The 17,224-nt window shown below is 35.0% G+C and overlaps 1 protein-coding gene across 1 annotated transcript; it reads left to right on the forward strand.

The window, feature by feature from the left end:
• The first annotated feature begins 1,410 nt into the window (after positions 1 to 1,410).
• Positions 1,411 to 9,284, forward strand: LOC112743622 (uncharacterized). Its single transcript, XM_025792906.2, has 5 exons — positions 1,411 to 1,784; positions 2,952 to 3,072; positions 3,165 to 3,601; positions 6,847 to 7,123; positions 7,874 to 9,284. The coding sequence occupies exons 1-5, from the start codon at positions 1,744 to 1,746 to the stop codon at positions 8,888 to 8,890; spliced, it is 1,893 nt and encodes a 630-aa protein (XP_025648691.1). The 5' UTR covers positions 1,411 to 1,743; the 3' UTR covers positions 8,891 to 9,284.
• The last annotated feature ends 7,940 nt before the right edge of the window (positions 9,285 to 17,224 follow it).

Here is a 17,224-nt window from a genome sequence, read left to right on the forward strand (position 1 = left end):
AATGAGATCCACGTGCTATGAGGCCTCTAGCGTGTTGAACACTGGCTTAGGGGACCCTCTTTGGGTGTTTAGACGCTAGTCTCTTCCTTTGGGCGCTGGACGCTTGGACTAGGGCAGGAGGCTGGCGTTGCACGCCAGTTTTGGGCCTTCAATTCTGAAGAAAAGTATGAACTATTATACATTGCTGGAAAGCTCCGGAAGTCAGATTTCCAAAGCCGTTTAGAACGCTTCATTTAAACTTCTATAACTCCAGAAAAGCTCTTTCGAGTGCAAGGAGGTCAGATCCGGACAGCATCTGTAGTGCTTTCTCTGCCTCTGAATCAGACTTTTGCTCCAGCTCCTCAATTTCAGCCAGAAAATACCTGAAATTGTACAAAAACACACAAACTCAAAGTAGAATAAAAAAGTGTGAATTTTACGCTAAAACCTATGAAAACTTAGTCAAAATTAAACAAAACATACCAAAAATTATATGAAAATGATACAAAAAAGCGAATAAAATATCTGTTCATCAGTTGATAAGGCCGTAATTAGGTGTAGGGCAGGCAGAAGATACCAAACTGATGCGTCGACCGGAGTCTCTGGTACAAACTTCTCCTCATCATCATCTTCAGAAGAACTACTATCGTTGCTATCGACAACATACTCCTCATTGGACTCCTCACCATCCACATCCATGTCTTCCATTGGACTAGCACAGTGTAGCGGTGGTAGTGCAAGAGGTGGGTCATCCTACACGAAATTTGAGTGGCAGATCCACTGGCACCAACATCATCACCAACCTCCGTAGAAAACTCCATCACTTATTCCGCAATGATTCTCACATAGATGTCAAACATAGGACGCACATGCTCATCGCCATGGAGTCAAAACAGATGAAACCGAAAAACTCCATTTCTCATCGGTACTAGCAACCTATACCAAACTCTTTCAACCTCTTTTCTTCCGCTAGCACTAATGCTCCTTAATATCAGGGTCTTTAACTCGGACAAAGAACTTACTCGCCGAGTGTGCAACAGAATAAAATTATCACACTCAAATATCATCCCAGTGTCATTATTTCTCATGTGACAATTGGGATACACACTTACAACCACGTATTCACTGCCACTAGACATTTTTTATTAATTTTTAGAAGAAAAACATAGGAGAAGAAGTGAAATATTTGTGGAGAATATAAATGATTGAAGATTCTTTTATAGCTGTTGAAAATTTGTTGTACCATATCTCATATACAATGTAAAAGTTGTAATTTATCGCTTATCTCGTTTACAGTGTAAACAAAATAACATTTTGTATGTCTCGTTTACAATTTCGTTTATCGTAAACGAGATAAGTAATAAAAATACTATAAATTACCTATATTCGTAAATAAAAGATTTTTTTATTTATTAAAAAAAAATCCTTTGTGTTGGGTCAAGTTTATTTAATTATTGCTAAATCAAACAGTTCCATTAATTAAACCACTAATGCAATGATCCTCCAAAGTTGATTGCAGGTTTGGCTTTTACCAACAAAGATAAAGGAAAAAGCAGTTTCCTATCATAGTTCCCAACGGATCCAGTCCATGAAGTTAACTCCAGTCTACACACAATCAGAACTACCAACTCGGTCCTCTTCTTTGTGTGCTTGATTCTGGTGTTCCACCATAATCGGACCTCCCCTCTTTTGTCTTTTTTCTTTTTTAAAAAAAATTTGGAGCAACTGAATTTGGATACTTGAAGCTAAAAGTTGAAGTAATCCATGGTGATGCGAAATCCTGTGGTCGATCCACAAGATCAGAGGTAGGATTTTAACTGCTAAGTTTTGTTTATCTATTTTTTTTTCCTAATCTTTTTGCTCTCGCTAAGTATTACTTTGGATAACATCTGGTTTTGTACTAGTTTGCTTCGGGAAATCGAATTAACAATAATTTTTTTATGTTAAATTGTTAGAACACCCCCCCCCCCAAAAAAAAAAAAAAAAACATCCTTCTCTTCGTTTTTTGTCTTTCTGTGAATATTTTTTGGGAGGCATGGGAAATCAAAGATATTTTGGTTTGTATGCTGTTGCTAAAGTTTGTTATTTATGTTGGGAATTGATTGAACCCTATTCGGCTTAATTATGAGTTAAGAAGGATTTTCATGATCCAGAGAAAGATTTAGAATGTAGAGCTAATGACCAATTGAAGATTCTTGAATCTACTGAATGGTGCTCCAAATAAAAGTCCAAGTTTTATGTTTGAGGGGATTTCACACTTATTGGATCTTGTCTTCCATTCAGTTATGTCACCAACCAATGGGTTAGAAACTTAGAATGCCCCATTTCAGAAGTGGAAGATTGATGCGTTAAGGTTTGGATATATTATGATGGAAAACTAGGGATTCTCATGGATATTTATAGTAGACAAATTTGAATCAGTGAATCATCAGTTCATCTATAATGATGACAAATGCATTAATTTAGCTGCAAGTTTTCGTTATTTTCTGAGTCTCCTCGGGTAGAGTTAGTAAGCGTTAGTCTTCCGTTTTCAGTGAGACATGCTAGAGCCTTTCTTATGTAAAATCATCAGTTTTCATATTGCTTTTGGAATTGTCTTTTTCATATGATAAGAGGATATATATTTTTTAGTTTAGAGTTTTATTTAGTATGTTACAAAGAGAACAGAAATTTTATGATTCATAGTTGAAAGGTAGATAGAGCATAGTTTGGTTAATTTTGCTCTGGGTCTACACAACGCTATTTGAATTACAAGCTTATTTGTAGATTACTTAACTCACTAAGCCTTCAAAGTTGTTTAGTATGTTCTGCTATTTATCCACATGTAGGCATTAATTTTGTTAATTTGTTTCAACGTTTAAATTACTTAAGTATGCCTTTGTATATTTCTTTATCTTGTTTCGTTTTCTTTTTTTTTTTACTGGATTCAGATCTTCTAAGCTACATTAATCATTTATGTGTTTGTCACATAGGAAAACTTCCAACATGGAGGATTCCTCTGCAATGACTATTGAATTCTTGCGGGCTAGGTTGCTTTCTGAAAGATCCATATCAAGAAGTGCTAGGCAGAGAGCTGAGGAACTGGCAGAAAAGGCATGCAGTTTTATCAGTGCATGAATGAACCTTATTGATGTGTTTTACTACCTGTATATCTATTTGAGCTGTGTCTTTAATGCGCCAATCAGGTTATTGAATTAGAGGAAGAGCTGAGGAAAATCACTCTGCAAAGGAAGATGGCTGAGAAGGCGACAGCAGATGTTCTTGCAATTCTGGAGAATCAAGGGATTGGTGATATATCTGGAGAATTTGATTTGGGATCAGAAGGGTCAGACCATGATATTACTTGTGATTCCAGTGTAAGTAATGGTTATGCAAATGCTGCCGAGAGGTCTACGAGCTCAAAAGTGAGAAGACATGCTTCAGAAGAGCTTTCTGGTTCAAATGTGGATCCATCTCCATCACCCGGTAGAAGCTTGTCCTGGAAAGGGCGTCTGGATCCTTGCTGTTCCCTTGAAAAGTACAAGACTTCTCATGTGAGAAGACGAAACAGTTTATCATCAAGCAGCTCTTCTGCAAGGCATCTAGCAAAGTCATGTCGCCGGATAAAACATAAAGAAACTAGGTGAGTTATATTCTTTTTATTTTATCATTTCTTGTTCTTGGGACTTACTTTTTGCAGATTCATGAATAACAACGCTCTTGTCTTCTATATTTGCTAGATGGTTAACTGTTGTGCTTTTAAGGTTTATGCTAAACGTACTCTTTTCTAGTGCTCTATGAAGCACGGACACTTTGCTGAGTTGCCGTGTCTGCGTATCGGACACATTTTGGACACGACACTCACCGACACTCGTCCGACACGCGTGTTTGCTATGTCCAAACCGTGTCTCAATAAAAAATAAAAAATTCTTCTTCGGACACACTTGAACACACTTAAATACCATCACGTGTCAGCGTGTCCGGTCTTATTCTTAATATATATTCTTAAAATAAATTTAGATATAATATATATTATTATTTATTAAAACAAAAAATATTTTAAATACTTAATATAATTAAAATAAGACATTAAAAATAATTTAAAAAATTAATTTATATTTTAATATCAATAAAATATTAAATATCATTACGGTTTATCTAAAAAATACTTTATATTTTATATGTATGCGTGTCCCCGTGTCATGTAAGATTTTAAAATTCGCGTGTCGGCGTGTCCCGTGTCGTGTCGTGTCCCGTGTCCGTGTCAGTGTCCGTGCATCATAGCTAGTGCTTAACTTGGTTCCACTTGTTTCATCTAATATATGGGATGGGGATCTGCAAATGCATTGTAATTGAAGCCTAGTTTGGATATATGTTTACCAATTTATGACATTAAACATATGAAATAAATAAACTAAATAATGTTTAACATGAATTATTTGTGTGGATATTGAGATAAAGTAGAAGTTCTTTGTATGACATTTAGATTTAGTAAAAGCAAGGTATTAGGAAGATGTTCTCTGTATGTTTTGGTTTAGGGTTTATACCGATTTTGTTCTTTTGTTGAACATCCACCTTTTATTGTATTGTTAATTATAGGAAATGTAGTGTCCCAGTTTCATCTCTTTACGGAGAACATGAAAAATGATTCTCAGATGCTTGTAATGCACCTTGTATCATTATTTTCTATTGCAACCAACACCTTGCGAATCATCCCTGTACCTTCATAGCTTATTGTGATATATGATCCTGCTTGTGATCCGTTGATCGTTGGTCCACTTCCTCTAGATCTTGTATATATCTTCAAATCTAACTTGTTGGTGGTCCTTGAATCCAACACTTGTGCTTCTATTATCTAACACAGAAGTGGAATATAAGCCTATCCAGTAGCACAACAGAAGTCTTGTGGATTAAGAGTTTGCTTCATGAACCTTTTACCTTATGGTATATATGGCCTCTCACTGCATTTTATGTTTGGTTCAGATTCAAGAGGAGCTCATTTGTGTTTGCATTACCTTACATGTCATTTTCACTTCGGAACAGTGTGTTTGATATTTTGAAGATTTTGGTTTCCTCGGTGGATTCACAATTCACATCATTCTCTCCTTTCTAAAATTAGACATTTTGATACCAATGGATTTTTTGCTAGTTCAAAGGCAACATATGGTTATTTTTTTGAATGGGTTTGTTGTGTGTGGGTTGAATTCTAAATCAACATCACATTTGTGTTCTTTTATTTTTTCATTTTCCAATGGCTGACTTTTCATGGAATGCATTTTGTAGTATCTTTGGTTAGTGTTGAGTGTGTTCTAAAGATTTAGATCAATTCTAGTTAACTGGCTTTTCTTGGTTTTGGGAGGGCAAGAAAGCCAAATTGTGGTGATGTGTTATTTATGTTACTATTTGGCTGGAGTTTAACACTTGAGTCTGTAATGACAAATATTCTTATAAGCAAGTGCTGTTGGATAGAATTAGGAATCTTGCTTCTACTTTATGTAAAGAGCATGATGTTTTTGGGTGACATTTCACTTAAAGATGCAGACAGATTGGAAAACTTTGATCTTCTCATGTATTATTCTGTAAAGAGTATATCTTGTTCTGAATCTTCATATCTTCGTAATATCATTTTTTTTGTTAATAATACTTATTATTTTAAATGAAGAGGGGTAAAAAATAATAAAAAGAAAAAGAAAGAAAAACAAGATGTTTTGTTTATAAAAGCAAAGATGCAAATATCTTTTGGCATTTCTTGGTTTATGCTGTACTTTGGCATATTTGGTTTGAAAAGAGGACTATTTAATGATTTAATTTCTACTGCAGACTTTATTTGGGATAGATTTAACACTTTTGGCTTCCCATTGGAACTACTTATGATAGTGTCATTATCTAGCACATAAAGGGATTGGCTGGCTTCGTTAATGTGGCATGATTTATCTTGTTAGGATCTAGCTTTGTTATTTTTTCTATCTTTCTGTCTCATGCTCTTTTGAATACTTTCCTTCTCTTCTAAATTCTCTATGAAAGAAAATCGAAATAAAATAAAAATTCACAAAGAGGATCAATTTTCATAGTATTGTCCTTTTTCCATGTTTTTTGTGTACATCTTTTCCATATTTAATTTAGCTTGTATATACCTCTGTTTTTGTGTATTTAGGGCTCCCTAAATTATTAAAGACATACTTTTTTAGCTTTTTACTCTTAAGCAAATTTACTTTTGTCAATTAGGAGTAAAAAGGGTGTTTCTAATAATCTTCTGTGTATATTTAACATTAATCATTCTTCTATGTGATTAGTTTTCTAAAAGTTTTGGTTGGAAAAGATTTATTTTCTTTTGTATAATATATCTTTTATTTTAATCTTGCCACTAAACAACCAAATTATTGCCAAATTTGTTCACCAAAGATATTGAAGTTCACATTGTTAATGGGTTTCATCAGTATTACTTAAAAACTATTATAAAGATGAACTTACTAGCAAACTAAACCAATTTTTATAATGGACTGATTTCTCAATGCATTGATTATTTTAGGGCACTTTAAAAAACTATAATATCTTTTGTAATTGAGTTATTGATATTTTAATAATATAGGTACCAAATTAATAATTTTTTTTAATTAAGTATTCCCCGTACACAGAGGATCACAGAGGATCTCTTAAGATTGGTTTTCATACCTACTTTTATTTCTTCATTCTTGATAGATCTTTATTCTCTCTTTTATTCATTCATTTCCTACCTAAAATCCATAATCTCAACAAGAATCTTACTTTAATCTGGCTTGGTTCTGTTGTAATGTGCATGAACCTTTTTATATAGTTTATATTTACATTTCTCTTTGAACACTTATTCACTTGTTTCTTGTGCTAATACATAGTGTTGTAATTTCACAGCTCAGAGAATGAAGTTGCATCTTCTTCTGAAGGTTTTCCTAATGACTCCAATGGTGAGCCTTGTGTCCGTCTGAGAATGGAATCTAAAACTCAGGAAGAGGATGAATCAGACTTGATGCTAGCTATAAACAAAAATCATGATCTTGATGGATGTGAAAGGGAGGACATGGAAAAGGCTCTTGAACACCGGGCCCAACTTATTGACCAGTATGAAGCAATGGAGAAGGCTCAGAGAGAATGGGAAGATAAATTTAGAGAGAATAACACTAGTACACCTGTATGCTCACTAGAACTTATATAAGCCATGTTCCAAATGTTATTTCTGTGTTATTTTATGTTTGGTCTACATTAAATAAATGGCAAATACACAGACCTCCAATGGGATTTGGTGAAATTCATCATGACCACCCTTTATTTGTCTAGGTGATATTAACCTTTTCTAACCTCTCATTATATGTTTACACACATTATGAATACAAATGTGCTGGGTACACTATTACCTAACTATGAGAGAAGGTCAATTTATACATTTAGAGTAGAGGAGGAAAGTGGAATTTCACCAAACTTCAGGCAAGGTGAGTGTAATTTGCCCTTTCATTAAAGGTGATTTTAGGCGACATATGAATCAGTTTTAGTTTTGAATACATTGCTTATTTCATTATGTAAAACTGTTAAGAGTTCTTTAGGATCTTAAATCCGGATATCTCATGTTACTGCTTCAGATCTTTACCTGGTTTGCTATTATCTGTTTGCTATAAGAAAACATTTCTGATAGGTTTTCATTTGATTAGGGATTAAGATTCTTGTATTGTAAAGCCCCCTTGTTGGTCTGCCACTTCCTTCTAGGCCTCCTGCTGATAATATTTAACACGGCAGACTCTTAACAATTTATAGTGGAGAAATCTTTGGTGCATCTTATATTTTTTCTAGTTCTAAGCTGACCTCAGTTTTACACTTTTTTCCAATTTTAAGCCTTATACTATTATTTGAACTTCTAAAATCTTCACTTGGCTCGTAAATGCTGCAGGATTCTTTTGATATGGGGAATCATTCTGACATCACTGAGGAACGAGATGAGAGAAAGGCTCAAATTCCATGCTCTGCAAATGAGACCACCTCGTGTATACAACCAGATAAATCAGAAAACATAAGTGTTTATGCACCTGAAAAAACGATCAATGCTGAGCGCAGAGATGATATGCCAAAATCCTTTGATGATACAGGTTATAACAATCAAAGTAGCAAAACTGTCAGCACTTCTGGCATGATTCAAGAAAGTTCACATTCTCTGTTGAAGGCGATCCATAACCATAGCCAAGAAAACCAACATTCTCAAACTTCAGATAGTCATAATCAAGGTCCAAGTAAGCATGAATTCCCCAACTTCAAGCCGACAGATTCGTCAGCAACTGATGTTTATCAAGGTCTGCCCCTAAAAGATAGCCAAATGAACAAAAACGGCCTCTCTGAATGGGGTGTTCATAAGAAATTTCATGAATTTAGTGTACTGGAATCACTTAAACATGCTAAGCTCTCCTTACAAGAAGAGATCAGTAAGCTGCCTCTTGTGAAGAGTGGCAACCCTGGTAAAGACATTAATTCTTTGGCGACTATCAGTAGAGATGAGGATAATCGATATGACATCCCTGTTGGAGTTGCTGGTCTGTTCCGAGTACCAGCTGATATATCTTATGGAGCTATGGCTGGATACAGTGCTCATGATTCAACTGCCAGATTAAAGTTACATCGTGGGAGAGGCATTTCTGGAACTTGGGGTGGTCAACTTGGTGCAGATTCGTACCAAAGCGCAATGTTCTCTGCAAACAATCAATCACTTGCCACCCAATTCAGTGAAACATTCTCTACCACCCCTTCTGTTCCTTTAGGTAATCATGTGTTCCGTACGCATCCCATTTCTGCATCTTATCAAATTGCAACTCGACAGATGTCATTTGATGAAGGGCCTTCAAAACCCCATTCAAGTAGCATAGTTGATGTTCCTCCTGCATATGATTTCTCATTTCATGGTGATCATCTGAGATAAAACAAGCATTTATGGCTACTTTAGGTTGCTAGTAGCTTCACCCTTGCTGCTAAAAGAGATGGTTTTGGTCTATTGTGCCTTGTGTCTGGGTTGATAATGGAATGAGAGATTAATTGATGCTAAAATACTCTCAAAATGCTATGAGCACACTAAAAATTAGCTACCAAATTAGGCACTATGTATTTGTGTATGAATACATATGTAGTTTAACTCATTTTTAATGTGTATTTTGTATTTTAATGTGTATTTTACATTGATAGTCGATTTTAGTATACACTTAGCATGGTTGAAAATACCTGTAACTATTTCTCGTGTGTTGTACTATATCTCCTTTTTGAACACTACGGTTTGTATCAATTTATAGGACTTGAAAATAAACATAAAATTTTTAATACCTTGAGGAATTCTTTAACAGTTGTATATTTTATATATGAAATATCCCTAAACAAAAACATTTCTGCATTATGAATAAACTCAAAATATACATTTTTTACGTGAGAAAAATATAATTGAAATAGATCTACATTTTATATGTATAAAACTATCTAAAGAAAAGAAAAAAAAGGAATGAATCCTTAATTTATAAGGATATAAGGTAGCATTTGTTTTCGGAGACAGGACACAGACATATAGACATGTACACTAAACACATTGTCTCTGAGACAGTTTTTTACACTTTTATATCTACTCTTTTACGAAGGACAATGATGGACACGGGATTTGGAAGAGTAGACACGAATTTTTTTATAAATTTTGTTTTCCTTTTTGTCCATAGATATTTTTTATTATTCCACTATTACCCCTTCTTATTTTTCATATTGCGTTGTTCTCAAAGGGGTACTTTCTTCTTCGTGCTCTTTCTCTGTCTCTTTCTTTTTACTATTCTCTCCTTTTTGTAGAATTTTTTATAGGGGTGGATAATTCTTTCCTTCTTATCGTTTTTACTTTAATACCATTTTAACCTTGTATTATATTATTTGATTTGTAATAAAAATAATAATAAAAATAATTAGTCTTGAAACTTTTAAAAGATCAATATTATCAAAAATAAAACTGATCTTTTAAAATACTAAAAAATAATTTATAAATTGTAATTGATTTTATATAATCCATTCTATTATATAAAAATCGAATTTCTACATTTAATTATGGAACTAACGTGGCATGTTTCGGAGAGTGTTTCCCGATTTAATTATTTTAATTCATTCAATACAATTTATTGCAATGACTTAATTATTTCAGCTAATTGATTTGATTAAATATTTAAATATCAATATAATTTATTATAATTTATATTACTTAATTAATTATACTACATTAATTGTAATTCGTTATATTAGTTAATTAGTTTTTTTCTTTATAAAGTCTAAAATAAAATAAATAATTTATTGTTTATTCTAATTAAATTCAATTATATATTATATATGAATTAATGTTAATTTATAAATTATTTTATATTATAATATTCAATCGAATAAATTGTAAATTACTTTAAATTATATACGCATGGATTTAAATGTGGTTTATATAGTATAGATAGTATTTAATTAAGAACGGTGTATTTTTAAGTGTTTTGATATGATTTAATTATACCAGTTAATTGATTTGATTAAATATTTAAATATCAATATAATTTATTATAGTATATAATACTTGATTAATTTTACTACATTAATTGTAATTCCTTATATTAGTTAGTTAGTTTATTCATTTATAAAGTCTGAAATAAAATAAATAATTTATTGTTTATTCTAATTGAATTCATTAAATTTAATTATATTATATATAAACTAAAGATAATTTATAAATTACATTATTTTCTTAGCCTTTTATATTCCGTGGATTGTTAAGTTTTAAGTTTTATATTTCCAGCAAAAGTAATGTAAGACAAAACTTTCTTCATTTTAAACGGAATTATTCTATGTATTATTAACTAATATCATTAGATTTGATTTATTAAAAATATAAAATAATTCTATTCTATTATATAAAAATTGGATTTCTGCATTTAATGATGGAGCTAATGTGGTATGTTTCGAAGAGTGTTTCCCGATTTAATTATTGTAACTCATTCAATACAATTTATTGCAATGACTTAATTATTTCAGCTAATTGATTTGATTAAATATTTAAATATCAATATAATTTATTATAATTTATATTACTTAATTAATTATACTACATTAATTGTAATTCGTTATATTAGTGAATTGATTTTTTCCTTTATAAAGTCTAAAATAAAATAAATAATTTATTATTTATTCTAATTAAATTCATTAAATTTAATTATATATTATATATGAATTAATGTTAATTTATAAATTATTTTATATTATAATATTCAATCAAATAAATTGTAAATTACTTTAAATTATATACCCACGGAAAAATGGATTTAAATGTGGTTTATATAGTATAGATAGTATTTAATTAAGAATGGTGTATTTTTAAGTGTTTTGATATGATTTAATTATACTAGTTAATTATTTTGATTAGATATTTAAATATCAATGTAATTTATTATAGTATATAATACTTGATTAATTTTACTACATTAATTGTAATTCCTTATATTAGTTTATTAGTTTATTCATTTATAAAGTCTAAAATAAAATAAATAATTTATTGTTTATTCTAATTGAATTTATTAAATTTAATTATATTATATATAAATTAAAGATAATTTATAAATTACTTTATTTCCTTAGCCTTTTATATTCCGTGGATTGTTAAGTTTTAAGTTTTATATTTTTGTAAGTAAATATAATATAAGGCAAAACTTTATTTTAAACGGAATTATTCTATGTATTATTAACTAATATCATTATATTTGATTTATTAAAAATATAAAATAATTTTATATAACAAATTATTAATTAAACTCATTCTAAAACGTAAGCAAAATAAATTAATTTTCTAGGCGACCCAATGTAGATCCATGATTTATACAGCAAACAAACAAAGCATAGAACTTGTGAATGGTGATAAAAAGAGAATAAAAAAGTAGGGCCTACACTAAGGGTGTGCACGGCCCGGTCCGGGCTGGAAAATTTGGGTCATAAAGACCCGGACCCGAAGAGACCCGGGGTTGACGCGGGAGGAAAAAATGAAACCTTGAAGCTTAGTGAAACCGAGACCGGGCCATGACTCGGGTCACCAGGACTCGGTCCGGCGGCCCGGTAACTCAATGTCTCAATAGTATTGCACTTATACAATTTGAATCAGGGGGAAAGGGGGCTAGGGCATTCAGATCTCAGAAATTTAGCCTCACTCCCTCAACCATTCAACCTCACTCGCCTAGTCCTGAGTCCCCACTCCCCACAACCCCAGTTCGGCAGTCTCCACTCCGCCACTTCTCACGGCCGACGTTGACCCAGTAACCCCCGGCCTCATCCTCTCTCTCCACGACCCACTCTCAGAGTCTCAATCTCCCAGTAAGCAGCCACGGATGACGCACTCACAACAGCAGCAAGCACACATCACGCAGGCGCTCGCGACTCCGTCGTCGTCTTCCCAGCAAGCACGCAGCAGGTTTGGGGACCGGTTGACAAATTTAATCCATTGTTACTTGTTGTTGTTGTATTGGATCCTCGGTACAAACTAGATTATCTCTGTTGGTGTTTGGAGGATGTTTATGACAAGGAAGTGTCTACTAGCATGACTGATTTTGTTAAACTCACATTAGACACGTTGCTTAAGTTTTATGAAAAAGAGGTTGCCGATGATAAAGGGAGGGATGATGGTGGAGATTCATCTAGAGATATTTTTTATGACAATATTAATGTCTCAGCTGGTGCCAAGGGCGTTTCTGAAAATAGAGTGAATATGTGGAAAAAACAAAAAAGAGAGAAGGCTAATGCAGATAGCAAGACAGATGTGGAGAGATATTTGGCCGAGGATACTGTGGAAGATGAGAATTTTGATATATTGGCTTGGTGGAAAGTGAATGCTTCAAAATACATAATTCTTTTTCTCATAGCCCGTGACATCTTAGGTATTCCAATTTCAACTGTTGCTTCTGAATCATGCTTTAGCACTGGTGGACGTGTAGTTGATATCTTCCGTAGCTCTTTGTCACCATTAATGGCTGAAGCTTTGATATGCACTCAAAGTTAGTTGTGCCCTTCTAAACAAGAAGATGGAGATCAAGAGTTTGATTTATTTGATAACAGTCAGAAGATTGTTGAAGGTACATTTATGATATTTTTATTATTTGTGACTTATTTATTTCAAGTAATAATCTTTTATATGAAAAATGAGTAACTTTATATGTTTTGTAGGTTTCACTAATGCATCCACATCACAAGGAACAAGTTGACAACATTAATGGCTATTGATGGATGATGGTTAGTGATGACAAGTCATCATATACCCATTTTTCAAGCTAATTTCACTTGTTTTGTTAGCATTTATGCACTTTCTTGCATCCTAAGTAAGTGATTTGGAGTGAAAATGCACAACTTCTCTAAATCAATCAACCACCATGAAATTAATGTTAAATCATGAGGTTTAAGCTAATTTTAATTGCATTTTAATTGATTTATAAGCCTCTTGAATTTAGTAATACTTTGAGTGGTTGTTTGGTTTATTTTAGGTGAAGAAAAGAAAAGAAAATGAAAAGCGTGGCCTAAGAAGTGTGACACAAGAAAAGAAAAGCGTGGCAAAGGAAAGGGGAAGCGTGCCGCATGGCAATGGGGAAGCAACCTTGCCCTCCACAAGGGCAGACTGCTCTCTTGGAGGGCAGCATCAAGTGACCAAGCAAGCAAGGCAACCCTGCCCTGCCCAATTCAAAGGCAGAGCACAAAATGATGCCTTGGAGCCAAGAGAAGAAAACATTGCCCTGCCCTTGTGGAGGGCAGGATCGTGCTCCATGAGGAAAGAAATCCAAGGAAAATGACACCCATGCAAGCCACAAGTTTCGAACAAGGGACCATGAAGAAGCCAAGCTCTAACACACACTAGCGTGCCAAGAAATCAAGAGAAAAAGTGGCGTGTTTGCAAGCTCCCAGGATCGAACCCACGACATGAAGGAAGGGTCATTGCCCTGCCCTTGGCGCGGGCAGGGCAGAAATTTGAATGGCGCACCAACGTTGCTCCCTGGCGCACCAACGTTGCTCCCTGGCGCACCAAAATTACTTCCTGGCGCACCAACTCCTTCCTTGGCACGATCCTGGCGCACGCGTTCCTCTCTGGCCGCACCAAACCGATCATGCCCTGCCCTTGGCGCGGGCAGGGCAGCCTCCCACGCATCCTGGCACGCCAAACGCCCCCTGGCAGCACCATCCGAGCGCTCAACGCTCCCTGGCGCATCAATCCATTCCCGCCCTGCCCTTGGCACGGGCAGGGCAGCCTCTGGCGCACCAACCTTCGCACCACACGCACCAAGGCCGCACCAAACCACACCACCATGCATCAATTTTCTGCCCTGCCCTCCACAAGGGCAGGGCAGCCTCCTGGAAGTGGATTTTGGGCCAAAATTCAAATTAAAAATTAATTTGAACTCATTTCTTCACCAATCCAAAAGCCCATCCAAATCCCAAAATCCAAGAATAGAAAGTGTATAAATAGGACTTAGTTTGATGTAATTTGAGACTTTTGGATTTTTACCTTTTGCTACCTTTATGCTCATTTTTGAATTTTCACTTTTACCTTGGCTTTGCAATTTTACTTTCATCTTGCTTTCGAGCTTCCTTGAGAGACTGGACCGAGAACTAAGAGGATCAAAGGAGAGTCTCCTTCCTCACTTCTCTTGGGCAATTCTACTCTTCTGTTTTCTGAGTATTGGGTGTGTGAAATTGGGGAAATTCTGTCCCAATTCCCATTCAAGCTCTTTGCCTTTAATTTTCTGCATAATTCAATCCAAATTCTGTTATTCAATTGCTTCTTCTTTAATTTTCTGTCAATTGCTTAGTGAATCTAGATCTGGGAAGGAAATTGGGTTTTAGGCTCTGCTACCTAAGCCCTGGGGATCCTGAGATCACTTTTGGTTCTTCTGTGAACCTTTACTGCACTTTAATTTCCTTGCTGTTTAAATTTCTGTTTGCATCCAATTCAATTTTTGCTATCTTCATTACTGCAATTTACTTTTCTTTTGTTAAGATCTTGCAATCCCACTCCTTAATTCCCTTTTATCTTCTAGCAATTTATCTTTCTTGCCATTTAAGTTACTGCAATTTAAGTTTCTTGCACTTTAAGTTTCAGCCATTTACTTTCTTGCTCTTTAAGTTTCTGCACTTTTACTCTTCTGTTCTTTATTTTACTGCAATTTTCCCTCTCCCCTTTACATTTACTGTCATTTACTTTCTGTTAAACACAAATCACTCAACCAAAGCTTGATTCGCTTGACTAAATCACCCACTGAACTAAAATTGCTCAATCCTTCAATCCCTGTGGGATCGACCTCACTCATGTGAGTTATTATTACTTGATGCGACCCGGTACACTTGCCGGTGAGTTTTGTGTTGGATCGCTTTCCACACATCAAGTTTTTGGCGCCGTTGCCGGGGATTGAAATAGATTGACAATGATTAAGTGAAGTGGAGATCTAGATTAAGCATTTTTTTCCTTTTCTGTTATTTTAACCCTCACTAACACACTAATTGTTTGTATTTTTGCTTAAACTAACCGAAACCTCATTCTAGCAATAGATTGAAGTTTCATTGGCTTTCTGGGTTAGTGTGTTTATTGCTGTGTGTTTGTATGTCAGGTATAGGGAGATCCTCTCCTATTATCTCTGAAATTGATCCAAGGACTCTTCGGAGAATAAGAAGAGCTGAAAGAGGGAAGTTCATTGTTGGGGAAGAAGAAGAATCTGAAGAGGAATCTGAAGAAGAATTCCAAGAAATGGAAGGGGATACCAGTCAACCAGGAGGAGGAGCCAACAATAACCAACAGAGAAGTGTTTTGGCCTCATACACATTTGCAAATGCTAGGCATTGTGGGAGTAGCATTCTTCCTCCCAATGTCAATGCAAACAACTTTGAACTCAAGCCACAGCTCATCACTCTAGTGCAAAACAATTGTTCTTTTGGAGGAGGACCTTTGGAGGATCCAAACCAACATTTGTCCACTTTCTTGAGAATCTGTGACACAGTGAAGACAAATGGTGTGCCCCCTGATAGCTACAAGCTGCTGCTCTTCCCATTTTCTCTCAGGGACAAAGCAACCCAATGGCTAGAGACTTTTCCAAAAGAAAGCATCAACACTTGGGATGACTTGGTGAGCAAGTTTCTTGCCAAATTCTACCCCCCTCAAAGAGTCCTAAGGTTGAAGACAGAGGTTCAAACATTCACTCAATTGGACGCCGAGAACTTATATGAAGCATGGGAGAGATATAAGGCTCTATTGAGGAAGTGTCCACCAGAGATGTTCACTGAGTGGGATAAGTTGCAAAACTTCTATGAAGGTCTCACTCTTAAAGCTCAAGAAGCTCTTGATCACTCTGCCGGAGGCTCTCTACAACTCATGAAGACCACGGAGGAAGCTCAAAACCTTATTGAGATGGTGGCCAACAACCAATATTTCTTTGCTCATCAAAGACAACGCCAACCATCACAGAGAAGAGGAGTCATGGAGTTAGAAGGAGTTGATTCAATATTAGCTCAAAACAAGATGATGCAACAGCAGATTCAACAACAATTTGAACAAATGGCTAAGAGAATTGATGGCTTGCAAGTGGCAGCAGTGAGCACCACAAGCCAACCTCCAACCACTTGGGTGCAAAGTGAAGAAACTCAAGAAGAGCAACAACAAGAGCAAGTCCAATACATGCACAACCAAAATCCTGGAACAAATGAAGTTTATGGTGATACCTACAATCCATCTTGGAAGAACCATCCCAACCTTAGATGGGGAGACAACCACAACCAAAACCAATAACCATGGCAAAGAAACACAAGCCAAAACAATTGGAAAAACACAAACCACAACTCCCAGCCAAACACTAACCAAAACTCATACAGAAAACCACAAAACAACTACCCAAATTCTAACCAATATCCAACCAATAACTATCCTACCAACCAAAACACTTATCCTCATCCATCAACACCCCAAAACCAACCCATCACACAAGATTCACAGAGAATTACCAATCTAGAAGTACTCATGGAGAAACTAATGAAGAGCCAAGAATTAACAAACAAAAATCAAGAAGCCTCCATGAAGAACCTAGAAAGACAGATTGGACAAATCTCTAAGAAGATCTCTGTTGAGAAGCCATCAAGTTCACTACCTAGTGATACCATTCCCAACCCAAAGGAAGAATGCAAAGTGGTGCAACTGAGAAGTGGAAGGGTGTTGACAGATGGTAGCCAAGAAGCAACAAAGAAACTT

Source organism: Arachis hypogaea, chromosome 2 (genome assembly GCF_003086295.3).
Source record: "Arachis hypogaea cultivar Tifrunner chromosome 2, arahy.Tifrunner.gnm2.J5K5, whole genome shotgun sequence".
NCBI lineage: Eukaryota > Viridiplantae > Streptophyta > Magnoliopsida > Fabales > Fabaceae > Arachis > Arachis hypogaea.